General features: G+C 37.9%; 1 protein-coding gene across 1 annotated transcript in view; it reads right to left on the bottom strand.

Moving 5' to 3' along the window:
• The window catches only part of MAN1A2 (mannosidase alpha class 1A member 2), a 132,809-nt gene that overhangs the window by 58,349 nt on the left and 54,595 nt on the right, over positions 1 to 19,865 (bottom strand). The window contains exons 4-5 of the mRNA XM_015636714.3: positions 14,741 to 14,859; positions 12,306 to 12,386 (exon numbers count right to left, since the gene is read on the bottom strand). Of these exons, the coding sequence (XP_015492200.1) occupies positions 12,306 to 12,386; positions 14,741 to 14,859 (200 nt within the window). The remainder of the gene's footprint in view (positions 1 to 12,305; positions 12,387 to 14,740; positions 14,860 to 19,865) is intronic.

Genomic DNA, 19,865 nt, shown 5'->3' with positions numbered 1-19,865 from the left:
ATACACACAGCCTCCCTTCTCCCACTGGTACAGTGTGACAGATTATAATGCAAAAATCACAGTCTAGGGGAAAAAAAAAGTAAAAATCACACAGCTTTTACCTCTACAAAAACATATCCCTGACACAATGACAGATGCAAAGCACATTACATTGCACCTGATTAAAGTAAATAGTGTTTGGTTGTTGTTGTTTTTTGGGGGTTTTGGGTTTTGTTTGTTTTTTTTTGGTTTATGGGGTTTTTTATTAACTTGTTTTTCCAATTTTTATGGGCTTTTCCCAATCAACAGATATGTAGCATATCTACACTTTATCTATCTATATATATGTATGTGGACTGAGTTCTGACAGAAAATTAGTTGGCAAACAAAATCTATGAGCAATGAATTAGTAAGCACTGAATCTTCAGAGTTGCATAAATTTTGCAAGGCACTTGAAAAACCAGACATTTGTTTTGACAAAATGGTGAAATAAATATCCAGACTCCTGCAGCATAATTTATAGTTCTCAGGACCAGAACTATAAGATAAAAATGTTGTTCCTTTATGCCACACAAGCTAAAATAGAAAAGGTTCAAGAGCAACAATCTGATCATCTGCATAAAATAAGAAGTGTCAATATACCTTTCTACTTAGATCAATAAGCAGTACTTCAATGAAAGATTCCTTTCAGAGAGATCTCTGGTCTGCATCCTGTACCACATCCTGGCTATTCATGTGTCCAGGAGGCACAAATACCAGTCCTCTAACTCTTTACAACTTTCTACTGTGTCTATAAATCTTTCTAAGAACATGATTACCAAGAAGCTTGCCGCACAACAACAGCAGTCTTATAAGTCTTATTAGTGACTTCAACAGAAATAAATTTCTCCTCATATCTTAAGTTTCTATTTATAAACCCAAATGCTCATAGGTCTTTTGCCACAGGGTTTCATACCAAAGGTTCAATCTGAGCAGCTTGCCTTTTTTGAGTTTCACATACTCTTCCAAAGCCACAACTACTTGGAACATGATCCCTTATCAAATCCCCATGTTGGTCTGTTCAACATGGGTTGTTCATTTTTCTTGTAACTTCCAGTCTGCACCTACACCTTTGGCAACACTGAAATGGATTTAATTTACACAGGCCTAGTTGAACAATTTAATTAAATATCTCAGGAGTTTTCTACTTATTTGCCATCTTAACAAGAGCAAAACTGCACTCAGATATAAACTCTTAAGACTTTATTGTCAAGTCACTACTGTACTGATGATCTCTTATTTTCCATTATGTAAATTTCTGGGATAGGAAGAAGTGAAAACAGACTATCTGGTTCACAATTACCTAGGTCACCTTAAAAGACCTTTTCCTAAAATGCACATAGTTGCATTATTTTGATATAGGCACTTATCTTCAATCTTGTGTTTTGAATTGAAAAAAAAAATAAAATCACAGAATATGCTGTGTTGGAAGGCTAGAGAACTTCTTGGTCATTCCTTTAAAAGTTTGTTTCTTGACTATCCAATTCATAAATGGTAACAGAATGTTACTGCAGACAGCATCCTCTTGATTCTTAACAGATAAGAAGAGTTCACCATTTTTATCATGTGGTAGGTGCACACATCTAGAGGCAACATTTTTTTGGTTAATATTTTTCCTAGATTCTAGTGGCTTTGCTTAGCAGTTATTGTAGCATTCCTGGCATTTATTTTTCTCTCACCATATCTGTTCTCAGCTAGCATGCAAATTCCTTTTCAAGACAAAAACATAAGAGTTAGTTACTGAATGAGAACAAGTTCCAAAAGGCAAAGACAGCCAAAGATGCTCAATTTTAAGGCAGTATCATGTCCAGAGTTGTATTTTCGTTCTGTTTCAAAGTGAAAAAAATCCTGCTGGAAGAACTGTGTTTTCAGTTGACAAAAGACAATGCCATACTTCCTTTCTGGATCAGATAAAGCGTGAAAATCCTCAGGAGGAAAGAACAGGAAAACTCTGTGGTAAAAGCTAAAGTGTTACTGTGTCAAGAGTAATGCAAAAAAATGAATGTCTGGAAAAACAACAGGAAGCATACTGTGCTTGGTGTCACTGGTGCCTATCAGTATGTTTCTTAAACTACTCAAGAGGGACAGAAAAACTAACAGATCTGATCAAGAGGAGATACATAAGAATAGTTAAAATTACCTATTCCTTCTTAGTTTTTACAGCCCTCCACAAGAAGATGACCAAAGAATGAGTTTTAGGAGTAGCTATCACTGCACAGCTATTGTACTTTCTAGTGCTAAAACAGATTGTCCTTTATTTCCCCCAGTTTAAAGTATATTACACTAACAGGAAAAAGCTATTTCCAATCAGAGTGGAAGAAATGAATCCAGAATTAAGTCAGTTTTCTCTGCCTCAGGTGTCGTGCAGCACCAAGATGCAGCAATAAACTGGGTTAAGTGTCCTTTGCCAGTCAAGAAAATGATTACTACAAGCCCAGTAAACAGAAACTGCACAGGCATTGCAATCTGCACTGCAGTGAGCAGTGGCAACGCCCAATATGAGACAATGCTTTAAAAGTCAAAGAAAAATAGAGGGTTTTTTTGACGCTGTGTCCTGTTAAGAGACCAGTGAGCTGTCACAACTACTTATGAATAAGCAGCTCATCTCCTGGCAACAAGCTCAAATCTCATCTTCATTGAACAGGACATACACAATGCTGTTAACTCTTCTGAGATTTTCACCCTTTGAAAACTTAATTTAGATAAGCCTTAAAGCTTTAATTTAGGTAATTTTATCAGTACATGTAAGAATTCTGTGAAACCAGTAGACATGGTATTGTCTTACTTATTGAAAACCTGTATTTTATATATTTAGGTTGATTGTTGGGGATATCCATTGACACATACAACATAATTTGTCTAACTAGTATTGCTGAATGGAGGAGATGCTGCCTGTCAGATTCCTGGAAAGGATTAGTTTGATTATCTGTTGATAGAGTATCAAGTACTTAACATCCCTCGTGCTCTACTTTAAATGAGATTTGAGGCTGGATTTAGCCACACAAACGATATTACTATTTTGCTCAGAAAGAGATGTCATTTTGATGGTGTTTAAATGAACTGCATTATATCTAAAGCTGACAAAAGTAACCACAGTAAACTATTAAACTTTTTTTTTACATTGCAAATAAAGTAAATAACTTTGTTCAACAAAAACAAAAAATAAGCTACCCTTTTTACTGTATTAATAAATCAGCAGCAGACAAGAACACTTTGTCATAATGGTCTAAGTGTCCTCCTGCTGCTATCACACAAGAGGCATTAGAATAATATTCACTTTGTTTTCCTTACTTGACGCTGTTCCTCAAACACAGCCATGTACACTGTGCAACAAGCAACCCTCTATCCATCTCCAGGCTTTTGTCATTCCATGCAGTACTGCTAGCAGGAATATTTTATTTCCAACTGCCAGTCATGCCACAAGTTTTAATGATTTGTGAAGCTTCACTTCATGAAAAAAAAGCAAGCAGTCAACGGGTCATTTGTGCACTCTCTCCTCAGACGAATGCTGTTCGGACCAGAGAATTCTTAGTTACTCTAAAGGCAAGATGGGCTCACTCCTGCATACCCTACAAATCTCTTATGTGCTACAGTCTGCAAACACATGCAAGACCTGGAAACAACTTTCAAATTCTGCTGCAAACAGCTGCAGATGAACTTCTGTGGGGAGCAATTCTGAAGCCATGGACTCAACATTTGATTTTGTTACAGACTTTCTATCAAATACCAGTCAGAAGAGTTAAACCCAAGTTTTAAGAGACCACTGTGGCATCTTGCTTCAGAAAATGTGCTGAATTGTCAGAAGCTTTAGGGACTCTAATCTGTGAGGGCCACAGGCACTCAGAGTGCTAATTGCCTAGAAAAGGTAATGTCATACTGCTGATTACTGAAGCACTCCAAATCCAGTAACTATCTCCAGTATTTTTATCCTCAAGTCTATCCACTTTGCAACTACGAATGCCTGAAATGAGCATGATAACACACACTCTCACAACAGTGTAAACCCTCATGACATTAATGGGATATATGTCCAATACAATTCCACAGAAAAGATAGAGAACAGGAAGTTCATCCTGGGTGTTCATAAAGACAGGTGTTACACACACACACACTCACACCTGCCAACTCTCCTGCACAGCATGTATGGGTGATAACGAACTAGCTCTTCCCCTGTGATGTCCCCTCTGGCTGAGGTTGCATTTTGTACATTTGCAGGACACAGCTCTACTTCCCAAGCACCCTGGAATGTAGTGACCATCTCAGACACAGAACAGAGGAGTGCTGGTAGCATGATACTACAGTCAGCACACACAGTGCTTTAGAGGAAGTCTTAGCTCAAAACAACCAGCTTGGCAGATGCATTGTAGAGGCTATGATGCAATTTTTTAAAAAATCACAGAGTAAGCACATCAAAACAAGCAATGACTTCTTAAGGATCAGAAAATAAAACAGGCTTACTCACTGAAACAAGCATTAAAGAATTTTATTTGTCTGTACAGATGTGGGCTTTATTTATATGTTTTTGTACTATTTCTTCTTTACTGTTCAGAAAGATGGGGAAGTCCACACATTAAAAGGATCCATCTTAATTTGGATAAAATCTAGGTACCTGAAAGTCTACAGTGAAACAAAACAGATCCATGTAACATCATGTTCCTCTGACTCTTAGTTACCTACACCTCTTCAGCCTCCTGACAATGACATGCATTTTGCATCCTGCCCTCTCCTACTTGGAGACATAGCTCCAGCAAGTGCCTGCATATGTTTGCTCCAGGTATTCTCTTTCAGTGTTAAGAGGATTTGATTTCCTGCTCTCCATATAAACAGTATCTCAATACATATCTTAACACATATTATGAGAAAACAGAAAATACTGCATGCTGGGAACAAACATGGGAAATACAAAAATCCCTAACCCAGGCTGAAACTGCTTGACACCAAGCCCCAGAAGGGGTCCATAGTCATGAGGGCTCACCACAACAGCTAGCCACCAGTTAGCCACACATTGTGACAGACCCAGGCTGGGCTGTAGCCATGGGGAAGGGGCAGACTTGATATACAGAAGGTAGAAGACTTGCTTCTCTCTTGAAGAGATGCTGATAACTCTAAGTATCAATGGATAATTTTCTGCTTGGCTAGGGCTTGCTGTGTAAGAAGTAAGTATGCCAAGCCCCTCTGGGAAGACAAACTTTTTTAAACCAAGAAGTGGTCCCCAGCATGGAGAAGAAATAGTACTCCAGATTATTAACCTTTAGGGAAGATGTCACAGTATCCAGAGACAGCAAAAATGCCTGTGACTGGGATCACTACGAAGAGATTACTACTCTTGTAGATTTGCTCAAAAAATTGGACTTTATCTATTTCTCAAGAAGTTGGACAGACATTTGGCAGGCAATCACATTCATTCTAGCAGTGGGTATCATCAATGCTGGAGGCTATTGGGCAGGAGCCATAGAGGAGCAGTGACAGCAATTCATCAAATACAGCTGTAAAAAAATCGGATTTTGAACACAGCAATAATCTGGTACAAGACTGTTCTTTATCTTACTTAGGCTTTATTACTCCAGTGATCACTCCCTGTGTTTAATTACAGGATGATGCTGCGCGTACGCAACACTTGGGCTCTGCAGATGCCTATCCCTCCCTCCTTGAACAAATTCCAATTTGGAGAGCAGAAAGTTCATTTACAGTGTGTTCACAAAGACTAGGAAGTGAAAATACTGCTCATGGCAGGGTTCAGTATCTATCACTGCTGCCTTTTGGATGGGTTTCAGAAATGAGGAACAATGGATCCTGCAAGATGCTCTAGCAATCTCCATCTGCCTTTATGACCTCAAAGAAGTTCACACACCCAATATGAAGGAGTGAAGTCGGCTTCTTCTGGCATTGTCATCTGTGAAATCTTCCTCATACTGACTGCTCCTTCACTAGCCAGGTCTGGGGACAGCACAGCAGTAATTACAACTCTTGGACCACTCGATGCAGCACACCAAAAGAAAATCCAACTGCTGTTGAAGATTCCAGTGTGATATCCTACATCAGGTTGCAACAGACCTTTTACTGTTTTAGTCCTTAAGGACATTGTAACTCTTGGTCTCCAGGTAGTCTACTCTTAGAAATTCTACATACAGACACAATGATCATGGATCTATTTCATAAATTCTTCTGCAGCTTATTGCTGTGGTCAAGCAAGCTTATTGGCAAGCTTCATTCTTTCAGCATTAACACAGAGAGATCAGCCAACTCATTTCTGCTTTGTGCCATTCATTCTTACTGTTTGCCTGCTTGTTGCTTTTTTGCACCAGGGATTGAAAGCATTGTGGACAGGCAATGATTTTACAAAGCAATGCTCCTATCCTCCCTCAGAAATCAGTATCAGCTACCCTGATGCCCAAAACGATCCACATCCACAGATGTGACTGAAAGCAGTGGAAGAACTTAGAATCACTCATACACCAAATAAAGATCAGTCAGATAATTTGTGTTGAAAAAAAGAATTTAAAAATACCAACATCCATATTGAAGAGAAAAACCCCATGTTACCCAGAGAAAAACCAAGCACCAAACATGACTGATCTTGAACTAGACAGACACCATAGGAGATCAAAGAATTCCAGAGGCACATCCTCAGAAACCAGCCATACACTGTGGGTTCATTTCCAAGTAACCTCCCTGGAAAACTATAGAAAACTGTATGATCCAATCTAATAAGGCTACAAATTGCAATAGCAATATAAGTAGCTTTATCTTGCTCTAATCTCCTTGTATACATGATACTCTTTCATTAAGCATTTCTATCCTGATGCTGTTAAATAAAATAGAGTGATATCAAGATACTTCATTTTATTAGTGCTGGATACTAAGTAAAAGAAAATCACAAAGAACACAAAACATTCTTATACAGAAAGTTAGGGAATTAGAATAAACAAAGAAGTCTATTGTTCAGGGGAAAATGCTAAACAATGCATTGCTAGGCATCACTGAAAACTATAAAAAACACATGGATTCATAAAGACAAAAATTAAATTTGTGCCAGAATGATGCACAAAAGCAACAAAATCTCTTAATGTAGCCACATCAAAAAAAAAAAAAAAAAAAGGTTTTTTTCTGTTGTTGTTGTTTTGTTTGGGGATTTTATTGATGGTTTCTGTTAGTTTGTTTTTTAAATCATGTAGGGCTGGTTTTCATCCTAAGATGCCATACTCAATGTTTGCTCCCAACTAGGCATATGGAACATCTAATTTCTACTTATTTCTGTTACATTATCAGCTGTATCATAGTGTTGTCCCCCACCCCCTCCCCACAAGCATAATGAAGACTGTATGTAGTTCTTAAAGAAATTAAAGGATTGTTGCAGGGATTACTGAGAAACAGTCTGGCTCAATTTAGATAAGAATTCATTATATATTTTACCATCAATATGTTATTTTGGACTATTAATTCTATTTGACAGATGCTAAGGGGAAAGCACAGTGGTGCCTCTCAACTCACAAGGTAGAAAACTGGCAGTTCACACACTTTAACTACAATTCTGTTTGATCAAAATGTAAAATATAAACATGTTATCCATTCTATCACAACCTAGGGTAGAAAGCAGTGCCAAGTTTTCATAGTATATGTCCCAGTCACTCACAATTCTACTAAGCAACTCTCAAATTCTATACCCCAAAAATACTTAATTAGTGGCTCCTTACTGAATATAGGAACAATGAATTTTGCATTTCTTCTTTAGCTATTTAGGTACTTAAGAGATTATACCTATTAGCATACAATTTAATCAAGAATAACAATGAGTGAACACTTTGCATTGGTTGCTTACTGGAACTGGGGGAAATCTCTGGCATACAGCAAAATACAAGAGTCTGCCTGGAGAGGCTGAACTCTTGTCAAGGTTCTTTCCAAACTTGATAATCCATTATTTTATGACACATAGCACTCCCAGGAGAGATCATGCTTTTTTCCTTCATTTTTTATTGAGCCTCTTATTCTTTCACAGAATTGGGCAGATTAGAAGGAACAACAGTGGATTATCTGGTCCACCCTTCCCTTTATTTAGTTTGGCAGTGTAATTTCAAAAGAAATACACTAAACCACCCACTTATACTGAGGACCCTAATACCATTTGCAGCTCTGAGGTCCCAATAAAAGAATATTGTGGACTTGTTGGAGCAGGTCCAGAAGATGGTCACAAAAATGATCCAAGGGCTGAAGCACGTCTCCTTTGAAGGCAAGCTAAGAGCTGAGGTTGTTCAGCCTGGAGAAGAGAAGGCTCCAGAGGGACCTTATAAGCACCTTCCAGGACCTAAAGCGGGCCCTAGCTTCCAGGAGAGATCAAGAGGACTTTCTACTATGGCCTTTAATAACAGGAGGAGAGACAACTGTTTTAAAACTGAAAGAGGGTAGGTTTAGAGTGGATATTATCACAGAACTGTTTAGGTTAGAAAAGACCCTTAAAGATCATCCTGTTCCAACCCCTGCCATTGGCAAGGACGTATTCCACCAGATCAGGCAGCTCAAACCCCTCTTAGGGCCCTATCAGGAAGGTATTTGTTACAATGAGGGTAACAAGGTTGTACTGCCCAGGGAAGCTGTGAACACATCATCCCTGGCAGTGTTCAAGGCCAGATCAGAGAGGGCTCTGAGTAATGTGGCTGTTGAAAGCTGTCCCTTCCTACGGCAGGGGGCTTGTTCTAGATGATCTTTAAAGGTCCCTTCCAACACAAACCATTCTATGATTCTGTATTTCACTGTTTTAACGTATATTCATTATATATTCCAATAATGTCCCCTGGAGAAAAGCCATCGCCTCAAAGAATTTCAAAATCAATGACAGATTGAGACCTCATTTCTCTGTGGGAAATGAGACAAAAGGCACACTATTTTAGCTGATAACACACACCTAGCCAGACACCAGATGGCCTGTCCACAACCAGCCAGGAGAAACATACTGTACAGAGGATTTAAACAAGGGCCCCCCAGACTGCACACCTACAACCTCTGCCACCAGAGAGGTATCACTGTTGTTTCCCCTTCAGAAGACTGAAACAGAATACATGGGCAAATTTTCCTCTATGTCAAGGTTTGCAGTTGTATCTTGATTATCTTTTACTCAAAAGGCATGCTGAGATTGGAAAAATGGAGAAAGACAGTGATCTTTCACACATCAGGAGAATTGCCTGTTAGACAGGAAAACAATTTTGTCTCCCTGCTTTAGCAGAAAGGTACAGTGAGGCAAGACAACCATGACACTTGCAGCAAAATGCATCCTTCTCAAGCTTTAGCTTTACATGCTCATCACTCATGAAAGTCCAGCAGAAATTCCCACATGTGAAAGGCTGAGCTGTTAAAAAATTTACACGCGTCAGTGTTTCACAAAGAAAGGCCTGTGACTCAACACTGGACAGGACAAGCCCTACAGCATTTTCAGCCAAGCTGTCAGCTGCTAAAAACAGCAACTTTATTTTTGGTTGTATGGGAGATATATTTCATTATTCACCCATTCACTGCAGTGAGTAAGAGGGAACCCTTACTGATAAAAGGACAGGAATATTCACAATCTTAACACAAAATGCTTAAAATCCTACCATTAGCTATAATCAGCATTATTAAAACCATGATCTCAGCTGATGCTCCTCCAAGTAAAAGTAGTAACATGGCAGTTTAAATAAAGCATGGAAGCCACAGAGTCGTGCCACTAGACATGCTAAATAAACTTTAAAACCTGACATGTTTTCAATAAAAGCATTTAAAAGGACTATTTAATCTAAATTAATAATCTGCCATACCTGAAAACTATGATCAATAGCTACCATTATGAATCAATCAGATAAAATCCTATCAAGGACAGTTACCCTCTCCCTACAAAGGGCATTGTAGATAAACCACAATGACTATAAAATTCTCCAGACGTGGCCATTTACAAATTATTAAAGTTCCACAGCTGATGTTGAGTCTCGGACACTGTTTTATGGTTGTCTCTACAGATCTTTATCAACACTAAGTGATAGAAGTCAAAATGAAGTAAGAACAGCTTTTGTAAATATCACCAAACAGCAGTAACTCCTGTTGCAGACCTAAGCAGAATCTGTATTTATTAAAAGGAGAAAAATGGAATTAATTCAAAGCAGCAGTTCATTGTACTAGACCTTACTTTAAATACATCAAACAAGACATGCAGAAGTATGGAAAATCAGTATAAAAACCTTTTAAAACCAATCTAGCAAGTCTTTTAGAAGAGGGAGGCTTGGAGGTAGGAAGATGGTAGCTGGAGTATCAACAAGGTGTGGTAAGTGAATATGATCAAGTAAATGATGGCTTGATGAATGAAGAAATAATACCTACCAAGAGACAGTAAGGTGTCTCTTAAAGGTGCAATGTTCACAACCTGATCAGGTTTTTGAACACCCAAATGGCTGGGAACAGGCTTGTCTGTCTTAGCAAGGCTAGAAAGTGTCTCCTCACATGTCTGAATGCAGTGAATAAAGAAATCAAGCATGCCCCAATCCTGAGCTAAGGAATATGTTCCCTTCTTAGGGAAGAGAGAGGACCAGATTGGAAGTCACATCTCAAGCAACCTGTTTCCAACTCCAAGGAGCTCCCAGACGCAGGTGTCTCTCCTGGGCTCAGTTGCTGAAGAGCCTCAAAATTCCTTGCTTGTCATATCCACAGTGACAAATTGAAGAGAAACCCCATCCAACTTGGCAAATGGAGCAGTCTCTCAAGATACCCAAAGCAATCCTAGCTGCCACACTATTTTGAAAGAAATGCAGTCTGAGCACTTTTTTTAGCAGTTCTTTAGGAAAATAAAGATGATACATATGGACATTTGATGGGAATAATCCTGTATCACAAGTCATACAGCATTTGAAGTCTGCTGGAGAGAATGATGCCATAAAAATTTTGAAAACAGAAGACTCAGCCTAGCCAACATTTAGGAAAGACAGGGTAGATGCTTTCTAAGAAGGAAAGAAAACAAAGCTATTTAAGCAAAGGAGCTTGTTCTGACTCTACCAAGAAGTTAGAAACAAATTTAAGAAGGAATACTCTGCTTTACAAATGCAGGCAAAAAACACATTTTGGCAGTGTTTGGCTGCACCCATCTGCATACTGGGCCAAAAGAAGTTCCTTTTAAGGGGCTTGTGCAAAAGTGCAGTATCAACCTATACAAATAATCCAGCTATGAATGTATCATCCTTGCTTCTTCTCTGAGGTTTTTCATATCCACAGTAGATGCCTCCAAGGATGCATGTTCCAGTTTGAAGAAAGTGAAGCAGGGACACTGGATGAAAAATAAACCACCCATTTCTTTCAACATATACACAGGAATTTTGCTTTGCCACTGAGCTCTTCTTCCTAAGAGAAGATGCTCATAAAAGAGAAAATTCACAGATGCCAGGATGATATCAAAGAAAGAGACAACAAATTATGAGTTTTCTCTGGGTTGCCTTTAGGGCTGCAGTCTTAAAATCCCTGCGAACTTGTTGGTATGTATGTGGTGCTTCCCTAAACAAAGGAAGAAAATATTTAAGAACACCTGAAAGTCTTAAGCCACAAAATATGTCTGGTAGTGGGCTACAGAAGGGTCGTGAAAAATAAAGGACAAAACCAAAGAATCAAAGATACAGGCAATAGATTAAAGACAGGTAGCTCCTAAGACATGGGAAGAGCTGGGGGTCAAGCTCTAGCCTTGTTGAAGTATGTGAAGTAAGAGGTCACAGCACTGTGACTACTGGACTAAGGAAGTCCATTGTTGAAAGTCTTTGAGGACATGCATCCTGTCAATCTAAGCATGTCTCTATATCTTTTTTAACAGAAGTTTCAGAAGTTGTATAAAATTGGCTTGTTATTTCTCAGTTTGTCACTGAGAAAATGGTAAGAAGATTGAGTAGCACTTGGATGAAGCAATCCTACAGCCTCGCAGGACGAGTGACAAAGATACTATTTCTACCTTCATGAAGTTACAGAGTATCAAAACAAGTTATTGTTGACATGAGAAGGTTGACATTTCACTTGACATTTCAAGCTGATGCTTATTTGAGTGGATAACTTCTGAAAACATCTTGATAAAAGAAGCATTTCTGAACTGTAACCAAGTGTCCTAAATGGCACAAGATCTACTCAGAAACAAATTTTAAAGATTCCATACTCTTAAGAATTATGTTATTTTGGACAACTGACTGCTGTGAAATTAGTTTGCAAGCTACTGAGAAGTCAAAATTCTAGAAAAGCCTTCATATGCCACATTTGCCAGAACACACTGAATTTTAGACACCTTCCAATCTCCTTACCTCTTGTCCTGAAAGGTAGTATGCTGCTAGAAGACCGCCAATGAAGCGAATATTGACCTCAAAAACAGACACTTCAGAATTCTAGAACAGAAAGAAAGCATTAATAAATAATTAACCAACCCCTTAATCAAGGAAGAAAAAAAATTGTCAAGGCAGAAGAAAGTACATATCCTAAGGCAATCCACATGCAAGGGTCTGTACTGTTGCAGTGTCTAGATCCAAACTGAAATTCTCGTGCACATCTTTGTGACACCAAATGACAATTCTAGTTACAGCTTCAATCGATTTTATTAAAATCAAATTAAGTTTTTCTCCAGCCCTCTAACCATTTTATCACCACAAAGTGCAATTACAGTAATTTGAGGCTGGTGGGAAAGAAGGCAAGGACTGCACATTTCTAAAATTCAGCATCTTCTCTCTTATGCTTCAGCATAACACCAAACCTTCAAGGTTTAAAAGATAAAGCAAAATAATAATTAGAAAATTCCCATAATGCACTTTTGTAACCTGAATTACTAAAATCAAATTCAGAGCTCTATTTTAACATAATCTTTGTCTCGGAATAGCCTTTATGTTATGACAAGTAGTACTGCAGGACTACTGAGAAACTCAAAAGAATAAACCATTTTATTGCCTTCTTCCACACTATTATCCTTAGGTTAAATTCAACAGTATCTTTTGACTCATTTAACCCCCCAAAAATTAAGAGGAACCAGATAGTTTTAACAACTGACTCCCTCTATGCCCCATTTGCTTAATTTTCCACATGCACTCCATCTGTCTCCCCCATAAACTTCTCTTCAACCTATATTCTGACACAGAAATGTAGTTTTATTAAGAGATTTTGAGATAGGTAAGACTTTTCCTTTTATCCAGAAAAGTCACTGCAACATGCAGTGAACAAGCTGACTCACCAATCTGCACACAGCTGAAATGACATATACAGGTACGTCTTTCCTTTCGTGCTATTTCTATGGCACCTGCAGTGCTTGGATCAAAACTAAATGTATTTTGCACATATTACATATTTCAGAAAGATTATGTAAATAAGGATTTCTTCAGACAGCACTGATTGGAACTCTGAAATATTCCCAAATGCTTTTAGTAAAAGGCCTTCTCTTTTCACATAGAGCTGATACAAGAAAAATAACACCAATACAGCATGATTCCACTTAATACCTATTAAAGTCATGAATCACACATGCAGTGGGACAGTGTAAAGTATAACCAATGATTTCCATTTCCCAGTAGAAGAATCCAAGAGGATCAAATTTATGTATTTATTTATAAGTTCCAAATCATATAAGAAAATTACTCAAGTTTGGTGTATACACAAGACAACTCATTAACCTTCAGAAATGGTTTTTGATACATAGGAAGATGTAATTGAACCCCAGAGGGTCATGTAAATTTCTTCCATCCAAATCCTAGATTAATATTGCAAATTTATATTGAAATTGCCTTAGATCAGACAAAAGTTATGGAAGCAATTTAGTTCACCCTCATAATGGTATCATTATGTCTACACTGTCTGATATATTTAGGATCTTCAGTTTTAGACAGAATAATTATCTGGCACTAACTGAAAAAGCAGAGTAAAGTTTCTTTGATGTTTGCCAGACAGTGAAGGTATAAATCAAAAGGAAAAAGCCCAAACAAATAAGTTTTGAAAAGTAGGTTAAAATACAGAAACAGTAAGCATTTGCTGAATTCTGAGTACAACTGTATTTCATTATGTGCATTTACTGAATGAAAAATTATTTTTGGAACCATAGGGCAAATCCAAAGACTGAAATACAAATTCCATCACAGAATCTGTGACAGTCCCAAAATTAGTACTAAGAACACTAATCAATAAGACTAAAATAGAGCCATTTCTTCCATTTAATGCTTCCAAACTCCCAAGAATGTCAGATGCTGTATGATCAACTGGGAAATTCTTGTGATAGATTAAGAGCCTGTAGGAAACCTCAGGAATTCAAGTGACATACTTTATATTAAAACTCTTAAGAAATGGAAGAAGAGACAAGATTGTATTCTTAAATAATTGTTACACCATAGTTTGAGGGAAAATTGTCTTTCAGTTATTTGCAACAACTATCAGCCAGTAAAACCTTGTCTTTCTGTCTTCATTTCTGAGGCCTGGCTGTTTCTCACAAAACACTTCCCCTTACTTCTGCTATCCAATTACAATTTGCACTTTGAAAATACAATATATCTAAGTATCTTTACTTACAATTCTAAGTGTGAAAGGGTCAGGGTATATATTTTTTCCCTAAAACAACGTTAGATATACAGAGAACGTCACTAAAGTTTACATCTGACACTTAGATCCCTAAGTTTTATTAAGCTTCATCTGAAAGATCTCTTCTGTCTCCCCCCAAAATGAGCACTGTGAAAAGGATTAGAGAAATATTAGGGTAGGCTCTACTCACCACACTGAAATCAAGATTTTTGTCAATCCATTCTTGTCCTTCTCTGAATTCATCGTGAAGGCCCATGATATATAGAGTATCCAATGCATCTACTATGGTAGCACCCATTTGTGAGTTTCCTACATGCAAAAAAGAAGGGTTTCTATTACAAGTGACCATTTCACTACTTTTCTTAAACATCACAAATATGAGAAAATAACCCAAGCACTAGCAAAGCAAAGTTACCACAAAGGTGTCAACACAAAGAATAATCAAAACAAACAAGGAATTAGCAGGTACATAAGAGGATTCCCACTTCTCTTTTAAAGTATCAATCCTCTGGCACAATTTGGCTTCTGGAGAGAAAAGAATACTAAAGACGGAAAAAAGATCCCTTTTCATCTGCTTTCCTAACTTGAACTTGAGCAACTGTACTCTGACCAAAAAAACCCAAAAAAACAAAACAACAACAACAAAAAAAAAACAACCAAAAAACACCCAAAAACCCCCCAAAAAAACCAAAAAACCCACAAAAAACCCAAAGGACAGAAAGACATTCAGCTTCAAAAAGCTACTAGCAATTCTAGGACAGAAGCATTACTAAGCGGGAGGAAAAAAATGCATATGCAAGATATAGTAATCAGTACTTGCAGTAATGCCTTGCATTTCCCAACATTTACTTCTGAAATATTCAAAGTTTTGCAATTATGGATGCTAGCTAATGATTGAAAAGCACGGACTGATGAGCAGGGAAGCGCTGGCCTGGCGAGGCTGCCAAAGCCGCAGTCCCAAGATGTTCCCCTCAGCGTCTGCAGGGACACACGCTCTGCGCCACTAATGGATTTCTCAACTGTCACCACTTCAAGTGGAGCATTGAAAGCCAAATAAAAATCAATGGTGCTTTAAGCTAAAATGCCATTCACTTGAAACAGCAGCAATTTAGAGCTGATTGATGAGTGACTCATCGGTCTGTGCAAGAGATGAGAGGTGGTGAGCCATGGCCCATGATAGCCCTGGCCTCCTGGGGCCATCCCAACCCAAGTTGCTGCCCTCAGTAGGCACAAATCTTGGCTTCTAGAGGAAAGCAAAAATTATCACGGGTTATCTGTTTTCATGGAGTGCATAAAACTTCCTGTGCACCAACAAAATAGCCAAATTTCACTGCTCATACCTGTAATCTATAAACCAGTGCAATAACTCTGATTAGCAATTTAATGACACTAGTGTCCTAACAAGTCAATTTTAGGGTTCTTTTAATGTGCTTTCCACCCATAATGGGAATCTCTACAGCACAGTGTTCCTGTTTGGTAGTTTTTATTCATCCATTTCTGCCTTTCACATGGTTAGAGCTATATTTTTTTCCCCTCAACAATAACTGAATGAAGCCATCACCCCCACTGGGTTCTTTCGCACACCTAAACAACTGACCTGCAAGCTTAACTCCATTTTCAGGGACTTCTTTCCCCAAATAACAAAAATTAAACACAACAGTATCCATGACAAAGTAACCAACAACTAATTTTTAAAGAATAGCCATGCATCTGTTTGTTTTAATTTCAATTAGATTTGGAAAGCCTAAAGTTGGTGGTGTTTGTTAAGGAAATTCAAGTACATATCGGGACATGCTGCCTTTTGCAAGATTAATTAAAAGACAAATCCTTTGACAAATTGTCCACCAGCCATACCTATAACTCTCAGGAAATAAATTCACTGTGGTGCTTTAGTACTGTAAGGTTTAATGCCTTCAGCCAAATTCCACTGCTTGTGCTAAAGTGGAGCCACAGCACTGCACTTAACTTTGCACCTTTTCAAAAGCATAATGTCACAGTTATCTAATTTATCACTTCAAAAATATGCAAATAAGACCATGACACAAGGATTACCTTCAGTACTAGCTGACAAAGTATTTTTTAACAAAGTTGGAATGTGTTATCTTCCAAGCCAAGATACAATGCTTCCACGACACACTCAAAGTAATTTCTGTTCCTTTATTTAAACCACATTGATAAAACTTTCATATACACAAAGTGTTTGAATGAAGAGGGATACCTAAGTCTTGGGAAATCCTGAAAGTTCCTCTTGCAATAGTTTCAAAAAGTAAAAACATTTCAACTTAAACACAGTGGTAATCACATCAGTAAGGTCTTGTATTCTTTAACTGGCATGGGATGTGGAGAACACATTGCATGGAAATGAACCGGTGTGTCATTGCCGGCCACCCTACCTCCCCACACATACTCCAAAGAACTTCAGACACCACAGTACAATCTGCCACAGTTTTCTAGATCTCAGATCCAGTGTCCACAACATGGGAGAGTAATATGTTGGGAGTAAGACTTTGGATCAAAACTAAATGTATTTTGTACTTGCCAGATCTCAAGAAAGTATCTTCAAAAACACAAATTTAAACAATCTTTTTCACGTGGTTCTCTCTGCACAGAACTATGGCAAAAGGGCCATGGAAATGAAAAAGCACGTAACTTTTGCCATCTCACAAATCCGATAGATGAATTCAGAGAGAACAGAACAGAGCTCTCTCCAGAGCTAAGCAAAAATGTTCATAGTTTCCCCAGTGCATCCCATAATGATTGATCAATACGACTTCGCCAAATGCAGACAAGAAATTTTCTTTCACTATCACTGTATCAAAAGTGAGCCCTCAACCCCACATAAGAGATCTCATCTAAACCAGTGGTCCCCAAAAGGAATTGCCCACAACCCGTTTCACACCAGATCCTTCAACATTGTTACATTGTTTGCATCCACAGAAACAAACAGAGCTCAATAAAACCAACTTGTTAGGCACTTTTTGTCCCTAAAAGTCGATTAAAGGCATAGGCTCACACTCTGAGATTTTTTTCTGGGCTGTACCCTAAAATTTTGTTCAAGCCCTCCCTCTGTCTGCCTTTACATTCCTTTCTTTCACCTTTTATGTTTATCTTTCCTAGAACCATGAATGTCCGACAAAACTACTAAGAAAAGCTCCTTCTCTCACGTGCCTCTTCCCTAAGCAGTGATGGGCACTTGTTTCTGAGGCACAGATCAGTATGGTTATAATTTCTAGATTCCATGTGACAGCCCAACTGTTTTTTATCCCAATCTCCTAAGGATAGTATACACATCCCAACCTATAATAAATTATTAGTTTTTCTTTTTTTCATATAAGCAGGCTTTTTCAACCAAACTTGAGTTATTTTAATTTTTTCTACACGTGAATACTTCTTCCTTGAGGAAGACTTGGAGGAACAATCTTTGCATTTTCAAATCCTTTTGGCTGAACACATTTCCAAAAGGTCAAGATATGACAAGCCAAAATTTTAGAACAGATTGTCTGCCTAGTCTTCTTCCTTTAGTGTCAACCAGGTAACTGGAAGCAAGTTAATTCCCTCCTCGTGGGTTTTGAGGCGGAAGAGTCCAAAATGCAGAATTCATACTCAGAAGTCTTGTGCCTACAAGAATACAGGGCAGAACTGAACATAATGCAACACTCAGGACAATACTCATGTAACACCTTGGCTCCTCCATACTACAACATAAGTACAACTTAAAACCATTTGTGCCTACATTATGTTTGGTCAGAGAGTAAAATTAATTCATTGCTCTCAGCATCTTTCTTCAGGGACAATGTAGAAAGGATGTCATTCTTAATTTATTCTTAAGTAAGAGCTTCCACTGAATCTGTATCTACAACTTGACCAAAACAAGCAGTGACATTGTAATAGCTGTCTTCATCTTAAAATGTACTGCACTACTAGCAAGGCAAAGTAGAGTAGGTAAAGTAGAAATGCATAGGCAGTGGTACTTCCCCCTACTGATAGAAACCATTCATCTAAAGTCACAAAGTGAAATAATTTTCCATTCATAATAGAGAACATTCGTTTTTTTCCTTTCACAGCCATGGCAAGATCCATAAATTTTGCCTTAAAGGACAAGGGGATAACCTTCCTGGAATTAAACTGCAGAAGGTATCATTTGAAGCGCCATAAAGTAACCCTAAATAATGAGATAACAGTTTCAAGTATACACTTCTTGCTACCACCTCAAGCAGTCTGTTATTGCTCCACAAATAGAGGGAGCAGATGTCTCATTGTGGTGAAAAAAGGCTATAAAACAATTAAACTATAATAGAAAATAACACTTCTGCTAGCTGAAGGCACTCCTCCCAGGGTCTGCCTCTGTTCAATACAAAAGCTCAGCTAGTCATGTCACATAAGATAATAACCAATTCCAAAAAGGCTCAGTTTTACAAACGTCAGATTAGGAAGTTTCCTCTCCATATAATTATAGTTCTGGTTGATTGAGCTCCAAATTTAATGAAGTTTGCCTAATGAATGCAATGCTCATTCTTCTAAATAAAACAGAACATCCATCATGAGCTAATGGAAAGAATTTAGCAGTGAAATAGCTGAACTATTAAGAAAATCATGCATACTCTCATTAAGCAAGAGTATTATTCCAAAGGACTGCAAAATGGTAATTCAGATTTGCAGTTAGGTAGACTTCAGTTTCCTGAGATAAGCCAAATAATTCCTTCACTTGATACCACATAAATCTAGTTTGAAATTTCTAGCAAATCATATGACTAAGTGTAAATATCAGGGCCTCTGAAAGAAAAATGGTCTTATCTAGAATTCTTTCAGTATGCCAACGCACTAGATGAAGAACTGGCTTATTAGTACCATTTGAAAGTCTCACAAGAGACTATCAAAGTACGAGGGAGACAGATTGTTGTCAAGTGTTCCACGACAAAAGGAATATGAAGAAAATAAATAGCCCATTTTCATTATACCGTAAGAAAAAGAGTAGAGATTTAGAATGTCTGATATCAGCTCGGGGTTGCTTAGTGTATTTATTACATCGAAGCAGAAGAGACTATAAGCAGTGAGGTACTAGAGAAAATATGTGAATAGATCAACTATGCATAGATCAATTATGAAAAGAAAATATTAAAGATACAAGACATAGACAAGTTAAATAAGGAACAAGATGACAAATTAAAACTCTGCACCAACAAACTGAAGTAATACACTAAGCTGAAAGGTAATCATCAAATAGGTGCTTCACAGAAACTGATTATTTAACATCTTACTCATACCTCCTCCTTACTTCAACATGTATACAACACACACAAATCTCATTACCTCTC

Source organism: Parus major, chromosome 1, assembly GCF_001522545.3.
Source record: "Parus major isolate Abel chromosome 1, Parus_major1.1, whole genome shotgun sequence".
NCBI classification, from domain to species: Eukaryota; Metazoa; Chordata; class Aves; order Passeriformes; family Paridae; genus Parus; species Parus major.
Note: the sequence above shows the minus strand (reverse complement) of the source record. Positions and strands in the feature narration are given on the sequence as shown.